Source organism: Scyliorhinus canicula, chromosome 10, assembly GCF_902713615.1.
Source record: "Scyliorhinus canicula chromosome 10, sScyCan1.1, whole genome shotgun sequence".
In the NCBI taxonomy this organism is placed as follows: Eukaryota; Metazoa; Chordata; class Chondrichthyes; order Carcharhiniformes; family Scyliorhinidae; genus Scyliorhinus; species Scyliorhinus canicula.
The window spans coordinates 103594483-103611615 of record NC_052155.1 but is presented as its reverse complement, the minus strand read 5'-3'; the positions used below and the strand labels follow the sequence as shown (position 1 = coordinate 103611615).

Here is a 17133-nt window from a genome sequence, read left to right as displayed (position 1 = left end):
ATATGTTGTCCCCTATTCAAGGAAGGGAATAGGGAAATCCCTGGGAATTACAGACCCATCAGTCTTGCGTCTGTGGTGAGCAAAACCACGGGAGGATTCTGAGAGATAGGATTTATGATTGTTTAGAAAAACATAGTTTGATTAAATATAGTCAGCATAGCTTTGTGAGGGGCAGGTCATGCCTCACAAGCCTCATTGAATTCTTTGAGGATGTGACGAGACACACTGATGAAGGTCGGGCAGTGGATGCGGTGTATATGGATTTCAGCAGGGCATTTGATAAGGTTCCCCATGGTAGGTTAATTCAAAATGTTAGGGGGCATGGGATACACAGAAATTTGGTTGTCTGGCTACAGAATTGGCTGGCCGAAAGAAAGTTAGGGGGCATGGGATACAGAATTGGCTGGCCAAAATAAGATGGAGTGGTAGTGGATGGAAAGTATTCCTCCTGGAGGTCAGTGACCAGTAGTGTCCCGCAAGGATCTGTTCTGGGACCTCTGCTCTTTGTGGTTTTTATAAATGACTTGGATGAGGAAGTGGAAGGGTGGGTTAGTAAGTTTGCCGATGGCACGAAGGTTGAGGGAGTTGTAGATCATGTTGAGGACTGTTGCAGGTTACAACAGGACATTGACAGGATGCAGAGCTGGGCTGAGAAGTGGCAGATGGAGTTCAACCTAGATAAACGTGAAGTGATTCATTTTGGAAGGTTGAATTTGAATACAGCGTTAAAGGCAGGATTCTTGGAAGTGTGGAGGAACAGAGAGATCTTGGGGTCCACGTACATAGATCCCTCAAAAGTTGCCACCCAGGTTGATAGGGTTGTTAAGAAAGCGTATGGTGTGTTGGCTTTCATTAACAGGGGGATTGAATTTAAGAGCCGCAAAGTATTGCTGGAGCTTTATAAAATGCTGGTTAGACCACATTTGGAAGAATGTGCCCAGTAGGAGGGATGTGGATGCTTTGAAAATGGTGCAGAGATTTACCAGGATGTTGCCTGGACTGGAGGGCATGTCTTATGAAGAAAGGTTGAAGGAGCTGGGCCTTTTCTCACTGGAGCGAAGGAAGAGTGGTGACTTGATGGAGGTGTACAAGGTGATGAGAGGCATGAATAGAGTTGATAGTTAGAGACTTTTCCGCAGGTCGGAAATGGTTGTCATGAGGGGACATCAATCTAACGTGATTGGAGGAAGTTATAAGGGAGATGTCAGAGGTAGGTTCTTTACACAGAGTGGCGGGTGCGTGGAATGCACTGCCAGCTGAGGTGGTGGAGTCAGAGTCATTAGGGACATTTAAGCGACTCTTGGACAGACACATGGATAGCAGTAAATTGAAGGGGTGTAGGTTACGTGGATCTAAGATTAGGATAAATGGTCGGCAAAACATTGTGGGCCGAAGCGCCTGTACTGTGCTGTCTGGTCTACGTTCTGTAGCTTATAGTCTGATTGAACTTCAGTGCAGTACTGAGAAAATTCTGCATTGTTCAAAGCATTACCTCTTGAATAGATGTAAATATACCCCATCTGCAGATTGGGTGGACAGAAAAATTCCATGTCACTATGAGAAGAGGTCAACTCTGACGACCCGGTCAACATTCACTGCCATAAACAAATTAACAGATCATTCATCTCTGTATATAGAGCCTTGCTAATTGTAAATTAGCTGGCTTTTTTAACTGATATATTGGGCACTGTACTTCATAATCCAATTAATTATTTTTGTGTTTTCAAGTCATCAGATTGCCCCAAAAGTGCAAATTTTTCCATGAATGTGATAGGCAAAAAATATTTGAAAATTATCTAAGTTGGGGCAGCACGGTGGCACAGCACAACTGCCTCACGGCGCCAAAAACCCAGGTTCGATCACGGATGTGGCATTTGCACATTCTCCCAATGTCTGTGTGGGAGTCACCCCCACAACCCAAAAATCTGAAGGGTAGATGGATTGGCCACGCTAAATTGCCCCTTAATTGGCAAAATTTAAAAAAAGGAACATAAACCAAGTTGCTCTCAGCCTCGGTCTTGAGGCACAGAATCCATTTATTTTTTAGTCAGTCTTTTCCCCAGTTCCTCTTTTCTTTCCTGAAAAGAGATTTTCCAGGCACTGACTGTTATCCAGCATCTCACCCAAGACCTTTTATCTTTGGGGCACAGACAACAGTTTATAGTCATAAATTGTCATTTGTAATTTGGATTTTCTTTCTTTTGATCTATTCCCAAATCCACAAGTAGTAACTTACCAGATGTCTTCGTATTGGAGTGATTTAATTGCCAGATATAACAAGTACTTAAAAATACAGTGCCAACCTTACAGACGTGCTTCCTCCAACTTCAACAGCAACAGACGCAACTTCAAGGTACCATTAGGCAGCAGAGTTTATGCAGCAGTGTTTAATACTGCTACCAGCTGCAGCTCTGATGAGCCACTAACCACACTGGTTTCAGAAAAGCTATTTACCTAGTACAACTGTTTCCACATTGTTTGCCTTAAATGGTTCTTCCCTAGCATCAAAAGTCATTACTGCAACTTTCATACACCTTATTTTGTGTTACTAAAGATACTTGCCGATAAAAATTCAGCAAATTCCCCTTGAATCATCCTGCACTAGAAAGACTGATGAGAACATAAGGCAAAATCTTGCAGAACAAGCAAGCCTGGTCATTACAGTGAACACAATATAGATTTCTGTTACTATTTACTACATTAAGCATAGGAACTATTTCTTGCAAAGAATAACTTTACTGCTCTCCATTTCGTAATATTACATTAGTCTTTCTCAAGTCAAACCTATCAATGAAAAATCATGGAAATAAAATTCTTCCATTGTGTATAGATTCAGATTTTTAGAAAAATATATATAATGCCAGTCAATGTTCGGTGAAGATTAAAAGTTACTTACCTGATTTGTCTGGCTGGTTAAATAAGGTTCAAAATCATCATCGTTCACTGTGTCTTTTTGATGCATCGAACCGTTCTGAACTGTAATTAAAAACATTCAATTAGAAAATGCTTTTCAAATATTGTAGTCACCTTTAAAATCCAACTTAAGGTTCATTATATTGGACAGTGTAACAGGATATAACCAGAGTTAACGATGAAAAGGACTGGCAGCTCATGAAATGCCAATGAATTCATAAACATGTAGTTTCAGAACATGCTGCATGAACATATCTAGTACAATGAACTAGAACATTATGTAGTCTGTAAGCTGCAGATCATTGTCTTTCTTTTGCATTACACTACCCAAAAGATAACTATGAATGATTTAGCAGAATTAATACAGATTCAAAAGATACCTAGGATAATTACATGACAACATTTTGTCAATGGTCATCAATCATGTCAAAATAAGAGAATCTTGAATGATCTCATAGAAACCTATAGAATTCTAACAGGAAGGATGTTCCCGATGCTGAGGAAGTCCAGAACAAGTGGTCAGGGTCTGAGAATATGGGGTAGGCCATTTTAGGACTGAGATGAGGAGAAATTTCTTCACCAAGAGTCCGTGGAATACTTTATCACAGAAAATAATTGAGGCCAAAGCATTTTATGTTTTCAAAAAGTTAGATATAGCTCTTGGGGCGAAAAGGATAAAAGAATATGGAGGGGTGGGGAGGCTGGAAAAGACTAGGTGATCAGCCATGAATGGTGGAACAGGTTCAAACAGCCAAACAGCCTACCCCTGCTCCTATTTTCTTTGTTTCTGTCAGTAATACACATTTAAGCTATCACCTCTCCAAAAATGACAAGCGTAAAATCATTCCTCAAAAAACTCTAAATTGGATGATGCACAACAAAACCATTATAACATGTGATGCACAATATATTATTCTGCTGGTTAAGGTGCAACGTTAAGGCAAAAATAAGTCTAACTGCACAAGTAAACACAGCCAGAGGTCCGATTTTAATAATTTGTTCAATTACTGAGTGAATTGGAATGTGAAACTCTGAAAAAGTAAGCATTGAGAGATTGTTTGCAATGGTACCTACTAGATCTCCTGAAGCATTGTTCAATTTAAAAATAATCCTTATAAAAGGACAGGATTTTATGCCAAGTGGTAATCATTGTATTATTCTGCTACAGTCATGGTGTGTCGCACTTCAGATAACAATGTCTAATTGTTAAGTAAACACAAAACCCGGGTCTCAAAGTGGACAAGAATGTGGCAAGCGTGAAGTCAGAAAATTTTTTAAATATTTTCAAAATGGTGACAGAACTGGCGAAATTTTAGCTTTCGGAGAAACCTGGGTATCCTTGTATATGAAATCACAGAATGTTAACATGTAGGTACAGTAAACAATTAGGAGGGAAAATGGTATGTTAGCTTTTGTTACAAAATGAATTTAAGAGTAAAAGCATTATTACAATTATACAGGGCACCAGTGAGGCTACAACTAGAGTACCATATACAGTTTTGTTCTCTGCTTGCCAAAGAGGGAGTGTGGTGAAAGTTTACTAGACTGGTTCCCGAGATGAAAGGGATTGTCCTATGAGGAGAGATTGGGTAGAATAGATCTACAGTCCTTGGACTTTAGAAGAATGAGAAATGATGTGTTGAAACATAAAATTCTTGAGGTGAGGGTGACAGGCTAGAATCTGAGAAAATTATCATTTTAGATAGGGAATGTTAAAAAACAAGATTACAGTCTCAGAATAAGGGGAGTCATCATTTAGCACCTAAATGAGGAGAAATTTCTTCACTAAAACGATCGTGAACTTTTGGACTTCTCTACCCCGGAGAGCTGTGGATGCTCGATTGTTGAATATATTCAAGACAGAAATCAATAAATCTTTTGGTACTAAGGGAGTTAGGGGACATGGGATACAGCTGCAAGGTAGACTCAACTCAAAGAAAATATTGATGAATGGCAGAGTAGATCTGAAGGGCCAATGACTTACTTTCAGCTGCTGATTAGTCAAGTAATTTGGCAAATGTGGTGGTCAATTTCAGCTACTGGTCAGAAGTGCCCAGCAATAATAATATAATAATCTTTATTGTCACAAGTGGGTTTACATTAACACTGCAATGAAGTTATTGTGAAAAGTCCCTCGTCACCACAGCGCCTGTTTGGGTACAGAGGGATAATTTAGAATGTCCAAATTACCTAACAGCACGTCTTTCGAGACTTGTGGAAGGAAACCAGAGCACCCGGATGAAATCCACGCAGACACAGGGAGAACGTGCAGACTCCTCACAGACAGTGACCCAAGCCGAGAATCGAACCTGGGGCCCTGGAGCTGTAAAGCAACAGTGCTACCCACTGTGCTCTCAATTAGCATTTTCTAAAAAGATTGTTTATTCATCTGCAAGAACATGATGGATCCATATATTGTTTTTATTAAAAATTAAACAGTCCCATATGACAATGCTAATTGAAAGTCAAATGAATTGTTAAAAGGACAGGAATAACAGAATAGGCAGGTGATTATTTATCAATCGGTGCGTTTACAATGTCTAATTAAGTAATCATTGGGTGAGTTCATACACTGGTCAATTTAGGACGGATGCTGTCTGTGCCTCAGACGACTGCCACTGCCCTATTCTCATCCCATTGATAACAGAAATTTGCACTGGAGAGTATGACACTTAAATATGACAGACAGGAAGTGTATGTACAAGTTTTATATTCCTAATAATCTGCTTATGGCAAATCAAAAAATTACTTTATGAAGATAAAAGCATATTGCATTATTGTTCTAGTAATGTGCAAATCGGAGCTCCAAAACACTGTAAAATTTAAAATGGATTGGTTCAGAGATCAATTAAGCTGTTTTTGATACCAAATTTCATGCAGATGTCAATGAAGAAACTTCCACCATTTGGTTTTCAGCGAGCTGCCTTATTTCTCTTTGAAGTGACACTCAAATGTTTGAGTGTAAGGCTTGAAGTTCTAGAGCCAGGAAATGTATTGGATAACACTCTTCCAGTTCACTTGAGCCACTAGCCATTTGAGCCTAATTGTACTTCTATTCAATCAGCAAATGTTAAAAAACAGCAACAGATTCCATTGCTGGGCATACAATCTCAGCAGTTATATTTACTTCAACTTTTTTGAATTTGTTGGTAAATGATAAAACAAAAGTGTGCAAATGTCCATGTGATTATAGAGTATTTGCTGGTTTACTGAATAGTAGAAGTATGCAATGTAAATAGGTACATGTAAAGTACACTTGAACAATGCAAATTTAAGTATGCAAGGCACTTTCTACTAAAATTAGTGCATGTGGTTAAAACATACCTGTACCTAGTCAGCAATTTCACACTGGACAACACTGCACAAAACATACTATTTCCATCTTATACATATAGGCAAACAGCCAATTTCCATTGTGCTGGACAAATAATTAATTCTGTTCTTAATCAGTATTTGTGTAGATATCAACCATTAATGCAGTTAAGGTCGGAGAAGAGGGACAATTAATGTAATTATAATTTTAATAGGAAATCTAATGTTTAGTTAATAGTAATTAAGAATGCAGAGCACAAAAGGCTATTATTTTCTTTTCTACAATTCCCATCTTCTCCCAGCCAGTAAGAAAAAAATTGTCTGAGGTGCAGATTTTGCTTTTGCTACACTAGTGAAAATGGCCATATGGCAAGTCAAACAATATCACATCCCTGCCACTCCAACAATCAAACAAGTTACTTCCACGGAGATTTGGTGGTAAATTTAAGAACCTTTAAAACAGGCACGAAAGCAGTCAGAAATCGGACTATAAAATGTCAACAGCTCTACCATCTCAAGATCCCAAGCAGTGAAGAATACACATTACGATTATCAGGTTCAGCAAATATGCGCAAATGGCAAGTGAAGTCAGAATTTGGTACATTCTTATACACATAGCTTGTTTATTAAATTCTTATACATAGCTCATTTATTGCACAATGTGGGCACTATCAAAGCACTAGGATTTACGTTATTGCACCAAGTGAGCAGAGTCAAAACACTGTATTCATGTCATTGCACAATGTTGGCACGATCAAACAACTGGACTTATGTCATTGCACAATGGCGGCACGGTCAACACACTGGATTTGTGTTATGCACAATGTGAGCAAAGTCAAAGCACTGGATTCATGTTATTGCACAATGTGGGCACAATCATAGCACTGGATTTACCTTATTGCACAATGTGGGCACACAGTGAAAGCACTGGTTTCATTGTATTGCACAAAGTGAGTAAACAGTCAAAGCACTGGATTCATGGTATTGCACAATGTGGGCACAGAGAGGGCAATGGATTTTCCTGGAGAAATTGCAAACATTTTACAATTCTAAAATAATTCCATTGTGGACTTTTTCTCAGTTACAAACAGAATGGCTCTGATTTTTCCATCAAAGTAGAATAGTGAGGCTAATGGTGCTTGTGGTCATTCATGCATAAATGGCACAGCAACTTTAAACAAGGCAGATGTGCGATTAAATCTAATTATCCAAACATTGCTATATAACTTGTGCCAGACCACCATTACTTCTGTGAAAATGAATTTTGCCATCTGTCTCACCATTGCAACATATTAAATGATGCAAAGTTTTGTACTGACATAGTAGATACAAACTAAACATGCTATACAAATTCACAATAAATGAAGAATCTCGATCCTTCAGATTTTAATTGTTGCTGGAGACTTTAAAATGTCAAATGTAATTTATTTAATTTTTCCTTTCTCTCAATCCAATTTTTCTTTATTTTTTCGGTACCTGATTGCCAATGAATTCACTCACTAATTTACTGACTGAGAACAATTAATTTCACAATACTTCAATCTGATTGGTAATGGTTCTGCAGATACAGTTGTTTGCCCTGCTTATTCAGGTCCTGCATACCATGTCCCTTGCTGCAGTATTCTCAGCACGCAATTTCAGAAAGTAGACAAACAAAAAAAATTAATAACCTATAAATACAAGGCTAGCTAATGGAAGATGCCATTGAATGTTCTACCACAACAAATTATGGTTAATGTCAGGGAATGCAGATAATTAGGTGATTGAGAGAGAAAAAATAACTACAGAATTTTTTTTTACAACCCAATATAGTGTAATCAAGAATTGAAGCGAAGTCAGCAATTTTCAGACTTGAGGCAGGAAAAACTATTTTGTTAGTCTTCAGATAATCAATATTTCAATCAAAAAATTTACAAAGCGAGTACCTAAAATTCATTATTGTAGGTGTTTGTATTTAACCACACTTTTTTAATTTGACTGGGTGCCTCAAAGATATAATACTGTAAATGGATCCAAATATATCAAGCAGCTCTTAAATTTGTTCAAATTAGTAAAGTGCATATGCTGAAATCAAATAAACACTATACTGTTTTCAGAAACAATCAAGGCTTCATGCTTCTCTCATTGGCAGATTATGCCAAATCAATGTTGAAATAATCAATATTATGAATGTTATAATATCACTCAGCCTTTGAAACAAGGAAAAACAAAACTCAAAGTAATTAGGAGTGAAGACTTAAAGTGCAAACAATTGAATGTATAGGAATAAAGCATCATGAATTTCAGGCCGAATTATGTTGTTACTAGGTTTATATACAGAAAATCAAAGTAAGTTTAAACTTGCTTCAGTTAAGCAAAACGTGGAAGCTCATTTGCCCTGTGGGGCAAATTGTCCCAAAAGTTATAAATCATGTCTTCAGTATGGATACTAAAGAGCTCTTAAGTTTGACAAAGTGTAGAAAACAGTTAAAAGTTTTCAAAGTTTCATTTAATGAGTTCAGAAATAAGAAGTGCTGATGTTAAGAAAAACAAGTTAAGCGCGCTCTAGCAAAGCAAATAAAAAGATACAAAAAAAGTCAAAGCACTCGATCTGTATGAAATCAAACAGATTGAGTAACGGACCAACTCACCTTTACTTCCCTGGCCTTTCGGTCTCTGATGTAGTATCGTGTTTAATAGAAAGCAAAAATACAAAAGAAAAGGAAACAAAAAACACACAAAAAGAAGAAAACACCCGTCAGTACCTTATGGAAATTCGGAATTAAATATTAACAAGTTTTCTCTTTTAAAAAAAAATACACCTTGTTATAACATTGCAAACGACAGGAAATGTCAAAGAGAGAGAGTCAGGGCCTGCCAGGCGGCCGCCGCACTCAGCACTCTCTCTCCAGCTGGCAGCCAGTCTATTACCTGATCCACGCTGGTAGCAGACATTCTTCATTAAAGAGCAGCAGCGGTGGCGGCGGCAGGGGCTCGGCCTCCGGCTTCGGCCGATTCCCGTTTAAACCGCGCACCCAACAGCGGCCTAAGGCAATGCCTGTAAATCCAAGGAGGGTAGAGAATGGCGCCGCTGCCTGTTTGTCGACAGCTTTCCCGAGGCCTGTGTATTTGCTGAAGCGGCAACGGGTGTACGTGTCTGTAAAGGTGCGATGACTATCTCTCTCTCTCGCTCGCTCTCATACACAATGGCGGAGAGCTCCAACACTCACTTCCGTTCGCAGCCTCTGACCTTCCGGCACCTGACGTCATTGCGTGAAGGACAACTGAAGAAAAGGGGAAGAAATTGGAAGAGAGCGAGGCGACGCCGGGTGCAATGCAAGTCCTCCAGGCAAGAGGGCGCCAGAAAGCGGAGGACATCTCCGCCCCCAGCAAGTACAAAGCGCTGGCCGACCGAGTCTCGGACACTGCCACCCCCTGGCAGACAAACGCTGGAACAAGAAGACCCAATGACTTCTCACTGCGACACCCCATATCTGCGCGTGCGCATGCAGTGCGCAACCTAGTGGTGGCGTGGACACCAGACCTCAGCCGGGGAAAGGAAAAGCAAAGTGATCCTTTAAAGTCAATGAACTTTCATCCGGACTGGAAAAATGGAGAGCTAGTAGATTTCAAAAGAGAAGCTGGGAGAGTGGAATAGTGTTACAGGAAGTAGGGAAATGTATCTCTGGAAGCCATGATGTGGAGATGCCGGCGTTGGACTGGGGTGAGCACAGTAAGAAGTCACACCAGGTTAAAGTCCAACAGGTTTGTTTCAAATACTAGCTTTCGGAGCACCGATCCCTAGAGCACCAAAGGAAGGAGCAGTTGTCCGAAAGCTAGTGTTTGAAACAAACATGTTGGACTTTAACCTGGTGTTGTAAGACTTCTTATGTATCTGTGGAAGTCAGTGAGCTTTTAATGGATATTGGTTCACAAAAAGCTCCTCAGGAATAGAGAGTCGAGTAAGGGGAAAAAAAAAGAAATGAGAACAGAAGAAGCTGGAAGAAAGCACCGCAGGCCTACCAGCATCTATTAGTAGAGAAACAGTGTTCACGTTTCGAGTCCGTAGACTCTTGGTCAGAACTGAAAGGATGGAGAATGTATTAGAACTATACAAACTGCAACAGAAAGTAGCATCTTTAAGAACAAAAAGCAGATGGCCTGGTGTGGGAGGGGGAGGGTGTTTTGCATTGAGGCAATACATGTATAGAATGTTTTTAAGATGAGATGGCGGCATTTGACTGGGGTGAGCACAGTAAGAAGTCTTACAACACCAGGTTAAAGTCCAACAGGTTTATTTCAAACACTAGCTTTCGGAGCACTGCTCCCTCAGATGAATGCAGAGGTGGGTTCTAGAAACATATATATCCAATGCGAGTCTTTGCAAGTAATTAATCCAGAAACATATATATAGACAACTGTTTGCAGCAAAGTACACAGCCTTCAGAACACCACACAACCCTGCCATGGCAATCTCTGCAAGACATGCCAGATTATCGACATGGGTACCACCATTACACGTGAGAACACCACCCACCAGGTACGTGGTAAATACTCGTGCGACTCAGCCAACGTTGCCTACCTCATACGCTGCAGGAAAGGATGACCCAAAGCGTGGTACATTGGCGAGACCATGTAGATGCTGTGACAACGGATGAACGGACATCGCATAACAATCGCCAGGCAGGAATGTTCCCTTCCAGTCGGGGAACACTTCAGCAGTCAAGGCATTCAGCCTCTGATCTTCGGGAAAGTGTTCTCCAAGGCGGCCTTCAGGGCGCGCAATAACGCAGATTCGCCGAGCAAAAACTTATAGCCAAGTTCCGCACACGTGAGTAAGGCCTCAACCAGGACCTTGGATTTATGTTGCATTACATTCACCCCACACCATCTGGCCTGGGCTTGCGAAATCCGACCAACTGTCCTGGCTTGAGACAATTCACACCTCTTTTACCTCTGATTATCCCTCTCTCCAGTTGCTCCGTCTGGACCTGTAGACTTAATGACCTGCGAAGGCTCGCATTCAAAGTATCATCTTGCATCTTTGACTTTATCTATATATATGTTTCTGGAACCCACCTCTTCATTCACCTGAGGAAGGAGCAGTGCTCCAAAAGCTAGTGGTTTGAAACAAACCTGTTGGACTTTAACCTGGTGCTGTAAGACCTCTTCCTGGAATATTTTTAAGAAGGGGGTTTGGGGTGCAGGAGAAAAATCAAAAGTTGCTGAACTCGCTTCACAAGTGCCAGGCAATGACCATCTCCAACTCGAGAAAATCTGAGCATCTACTCTTGATATTCAAGGACATAACATAGCTGAATCTACTACTATCAATGTCCTGGGGGTTCCATTGACCAGAAACTGCACTGAATCAGCCATATAAATACTGTGGTCCTCCTTTACGGCCTCCCTGTGCTTTGAGTTCCATCAGCCTCTGTTGCTGACTGGGGTGGCATTGGTAACTCTGGGTCTGCCATGGTTTGGATTTGTTGCCATATGGCTCCCTCTGCTCTGATGTTGGGGTCTTTCTGCCTTTGCTCCCCTTGTAACCTGTTTTTTTGTTGGCTTGCTGGCATATTATTGATTTGTGTGGGGGGGCTGGTTGGTTCTACTTTTTCCCCGGGTCAAAAAAGGTTCAAAAAGAAGTTAAGCAGGAGCCACCTTGCCACCTTTTGTGCAACTGCTCAGCTCATGGCTGCCACCAGACGTCTGTTTACAATTTTTAACGAGGCAATTTAGCATGGCCAATCCACCTATCCTGCACATCTTTGGGTTGTGGGAGTGCGACCCATGCAGACGTCAGAAGAATGTGCAAACTCAGTCCTCCCCGTGTGTGCGTGGGTTTCCTCCGGGTGCTCCCGTTTCCTCCCACAGTCCAAAGATGTGCGGGTTAGGTGGATTGGTCATGCTAAATTGCCCGTAGTGTCCTAAAAAGTAAGGTTAAGGGGGGGTGGGGTTGTTGGGTTACGGGTATAGGGTGGATAGTGGGTTTGAGTAGGGTGATCATTGCTCGGCACAACATCGAGGGCCGAATGGCCTGTTCTGTGCTGTACTGTTCTATGTTCTAAGAGCAGGTCGGAGGCTAGGAATTCTGCAGAGATTAAATCACTAACCGACTTCCTCAAACTCATTCACCAGCTACAAGGCACAAGTCAGAAATATTTTTTTTTTTTTTTTAATTTAGATTACCCAATTATTTTTTCTATTAAGGGGCAATTTAGTGTGGCCAATCCACCTACTCTGCACATTTTTGGGTTGTGGGGGCGAAACCCACGCAGACACGGGGAGAATGTGCAAACTCCACACGGACAGTGACCCAGAGCCGGGATCGAACCTGGGACCTCAGCGCCGTGAGGCGGTTATGCTAACCACTAGGCCACCGTGCTGCCCTAGACAAGTCAGAAATATGATGGAATATTCTCCACTTGCTTGGATGAATGCAGCTCCAACAATGCTCAGGAAGCTTGAGACCACCCAGAATAAAAGAACTGGGGCAGCACAGTAACATAGTGATTAGCACAGTTGCTTCACAGCTCCAGGGTCCCAGGTTTGATTCCCGGCTGGGTCACTGCCTGTGTGGAGTCCGCACGTTATCCCCGTGTCTGCGTAGGTTTCCTCCGGATGCTCCAGTTTCCTCCCACAGTCCAAAGATGTGCGGGTTAGGTGGATAGCGTCATGAACATTTGTTTTGAACAGCAGAAACACTTCACAGGTCGATGAGCTATTGTATAAAACAAGCGGTTGCACATTTCCATCCCCTTTCAACCGGAGATTCACCCAACAAATCGACCAAGGCTGTCTGGGGATTACAAAGTGCAGAGCGTGGACTCAGTCTGCAGTATGGTGGCTGGGAATATCAAGGGCAATTGAAAAAATGATCTCAAATGCCAAATGTGCACACTGACTCTTATCCCCACGTAATTCCGTTTCAGGCTGTGGGAACTGTTGGGAATGAATTTGTTCATAGTTATTGTCAGGTCTTACCTCATCATGGTTGCTTATTTCTTCTGATGGCTCAAAGTAAGGCAGTTACACACGACCACCACAGCGGTCCTTGTTAGCTCCTTCAGTTGATTGTGAGCCACGGCCTCTTAACCAGGTGGTTAATGGTTTACGGGGATAGGGTGGAAGCGTGAGCTTAAATAGGGTGCTCTTTCTAAGGGCCAGTGCAGGCTCAAAGGGCCGAACAGCCTCCTTCTACACTGTAGGGATTCTAACAGTCTGCAATTTGCAAATGAATGCTTCACTCAATGTGCCATCAATTATGGCTTTCAGCACCTTACCAGTTTCCCACGGTATCTATAATCGCTTAGCAGTGAGGCAGAAAGAGACATCCATGCAATTAAAACATTTTTGAGAGAAAAATAATGGTTAACAGTTATTTTACAGGCTACAGCAAAGTGTGCAGTGGTGTCCCCCAGAAGTCAATATTGCTCTTTTTGATATCTAGCAGCAATCTAGATTTGGGTATACGGAATATAATTTCAAAGTTTTCAGATGACACAGATCCTAAAAATAGTGATGTTATAGCATGTTTTAATAGGCATCTTCCTATTTGATTATGTGTGTGAATGTCTTCAACAAGTGCACATGTGCATGTGACATCATCGGGAGCACAGGCTTGTGTGGATTCTCAGTATAGACATGAGAAGCTTTTGTATAGTGGTGTTTAGCTGCTGCTGGTGTCTGAAGCCAAACTATTATTACCTCAATATTTTCTGAAGTAAAGATTAGACTTTTACAATGTGTTTGACTACCTTTCTTGTAGTCAGGTTACCACAAGTAATGAGGATATTAGCAAACTTCAGGAAGACCTAGACTGGTGAAATGGGCAAACACGTGGCTGATGAGAAGCTTGTGTATATGCGATGAACAAATGACCACAGATGCTGCATGCAATAATACTAGTTCAATACACACACGGAGCATATTAGTCAATCACACACGCATGCAGGTTGGAGTCTAAACCAACACACAAGAAACACACAACTTAACTTGCAAGTGATTGGCATATGCAGAACAGATATGGCCTCATCTGGAATCCGTAGTCTGGCAGTGCTGGATGTCTGTCGCTGTCGGTGTCCCCGGCTCTGGTCCCTCTGCGGATGGCGTGGATGGTCCCCTCCTTGGCTGCTGCAGGTATCACCGTTGTTGTCGTTGGTAATTGACTGAGCGGGTGGTGGGCTGCACAGCACCTTTTATCCCTTGCAGGTTTTGCGTGCTTTTGGGAGGTCCCAGGTAGATGTCCAATAGATCGATTAGGGCTCGATCACACTGGTTGATCCCAACCAATTGGTAGTGGACACCTCAATGGCGGAGCGGGTCCCAGTCGGCCATCGCCATTAGTGTCCGAGGCATGTAGGCCTTCCCAAATAAGGAAACCGAGTCTGCCACATATTGTTACTTTCTACCTGGAGCCCGTTGTCCCTGGATGTATTTTCAACGGCCTTTTCCCTGTGTTAGGTTCTGCAAGGTCCAGGCTGCAGCCCTTATATATTTGCAAGCTGCACCTGTCTGTGTTAGCCAATTTCCCATCGATCTTTGCGGGCGGCCATTTTGGATGCGCTCACCCTTCGTCCTCACCCCGGGCCTGTTATCCACTGGTGCCCCCAGTCCTGGTGCCTGCCCCTGCTGCCAGGGGCACCGTTGGCTTGCACTGCCCTCACGGGGGGCTGCCGTGAGTGTGGCCCTGGGTGGTCCCCCGGTGGGTGGCTGCTGGTCGGGCGGGCTGTTTGGTGCCGAGAGGGCAGGGGGTGCGGGAGTTGCCGCACCCATACGGCTGGTGCCATGTGTAGAACCAGGGGCCGGGGGTGGGTGGTTGATCAGTGGGTGTTCAGCAGGATGGTAGTCGGTGCCAGGCACTTCCTCAGTCCCGTGGGGGGAGGCACTCCGGCTGCTAGGCCTGTCCCCACCTCCCCCAGCACTGGCAGGGCCCTGCCACAGCCAGCATGGCCGGTGTCCGGTCCGGCAGCTGGCAGTCACTCCGCGCCATTTGCTTCCTCCACTCTGTCGCTCAGCAGCCAGGACGCCAGGTTCACGATTTGTCTACCTCGATTTTGGCATCGGAAGCTATTCTCCGCCTAATTGCGTTTCATAGTTTTGGTGTCGGCAAACAGAGAATCCAACCCCTGCTCTTTCGACCATGCAATCCTTCGAGAGTACAAAGGGGATTTACTAGAATGATACAGGAATGGAAGATTTCAGTTTGTAAAACTGGAGCTGTTCTTGGAGCAGAGTAGGGTATTCAAATTCATGAAGGTTTGACAGCATATAAGGAGAAACTGTCTTTAGCAACCTGAGGACACAGATTTCAGGAAATTAAAAGAACCAGAGGCAACGTGAAGTAAAACTATTGTATGCAGTGAGTACTTATGACCTGAAATGCTTTGCTTGAAAATGCGGTGGAAGCACAATGTGGTGGAATAATAAATTCTCAAAAGAGAATTGGGCAAATATCTAAAGGGTAAAATTTGCAGCATGTGAGAAAAAAGGGCAGTGGGACTAACTGGATAGTTCTCTCAAAAAACTGGCATGACAGATGAGCTGAATGGTCCTCCTTTTGTGTTGCAATTTTCTACGATTCATGCAGACAAAACTACCACTGTGTTCACATTTTACTGGTTCCAACAGCCATGACTAAAATTGACCCCATTATTTATTACAGAACGTACAGTGCAGAAGGAGACCTTTCGGCCTATCGAGTCTGTACCGACTGACTTAAACCCTCACTTCCACCCTCTCCCCCTAACCCAATAACTATTTTGGACACTAAGGGCAATTTAGCATGGCCAGTCCACCTAACCTGCACGTCTTTGGACTGGGAGTGTGGGAGGAAACCGGAGCTCCCGGAGGAAACCCACGCAGATGCGGGGGGGGGGGGGGGGGGGGGGGGGGACGTGCCGACTCCACACAGACATTGACCCAGAGGTGAATCGAACCTGGGATCCTGCCACTGTGAAGCCACAGTGCTAACCACTATGCTACCATGCTGCCCACTTAAATGAATAATTTTGAGCTATATTTGTGTACATATATTTCAAACACCGTACAGGTACGTTTGCCTTTGTTATCTCAACTCGTGAGTTGAGCAATGCATCTGGAATAAATAGGTTTATAGCTATCCAGTTGGCAAACATGAATAATGTTGGCAACAGTCATTGTGCTCCAAAACAATTCACTATTGGGTAATTTTCTTGGTTATACGGTGAGACTAAACTGAACACAAAGTTGCAACATCTTTTAGATATTAGAAAACAGGATGTAAATTATGGCTAACTTACTGGCAGGCTGATATGAATCATTATGCTGTCAGCATACTGGACTTGGGGCAATCATGACAGGAATTGTGCAGCATGTGCTTGTTTTAGGAAGAAAGATTGAAGTTAAATTGGTGACAAAATCTTCCGTGTTTAGAAAAATACTGCAAGGGAGATTATAGTTAATATGATACACTAGAGCCTATCATACAAATCCTACTGGTGTTTCATGGGCTACTACTTTTATGTACATGTTATTTGGTATGTTTACATTTAAAGAAGTTCTAAAATTACAGGAACAGCGCAATTAGATGAAATGAGGTTGGGGTGGGAGTATGCTAAAATATCAATAATTAGACTGCTATTAATGATTATGCAAGTGTTTCAAAGTCATCACAATACATACAGTAATTATCAGTTGCAAAAGTGGGTTTGGTTTCTGATGGAGATTCACACAATAGTAATAATTACATTCAGAAGTAAATTTGGTTACATGAACTGTTTGTAAAACAAGGAATCCTTTGCCACAGGAAATCTTTGAGGTAGAAACTACTGTATTCTTTAAGTAGAATTTTAACTCTCATGTGAATGATTCTGTCCTTATTGATATAGTGGAGTACCATACCTGTCTTGCTTTTCCAAGCTAACAAATATTGTCATGTTTTTCATTACG

The 17133-nt window shown here is 42.2% G+C and overlaps 1 protein-coding gene across 3 annotated transcripts in view; it reads right to left on the bottom strand.

Moving 5' to 3' along the window:
• Positions 1–9463, bottom strand: part of ythdf3 (YTH N(6)-methyladenosine RNA binding protein 3) — a 57822-nt gene extending 48359 nt beyond the window's left edge. The window contains exons 1-3 of one of the 3 annotated variants that reach the window (XM_038809475.1): positions 9136–9463; positions 8856–8880; positions 2897–2976 (exon numbers count right to left, since the gene is read on the bottom strand). In XM_038809475.1, coding sequence (XP_038665403.1) covers positions 2897–2976; positions 8856–8880; positions 9136–9159 — 129 coding nt within the window. In that variant the 5' untranslated portion in view covers positions 9160–9463. Of the gene's footprint in view, positions 1–2896; positions 2977–8855; positions 8881–9135 lie in introns of those variants that run through there. The other 2 variants (XM_038809476.1, XM_038809478.1) reach the window with 2 other exon arrangements.
• Positions 9464–17133: the final 7670 nt, after the last annotated feature.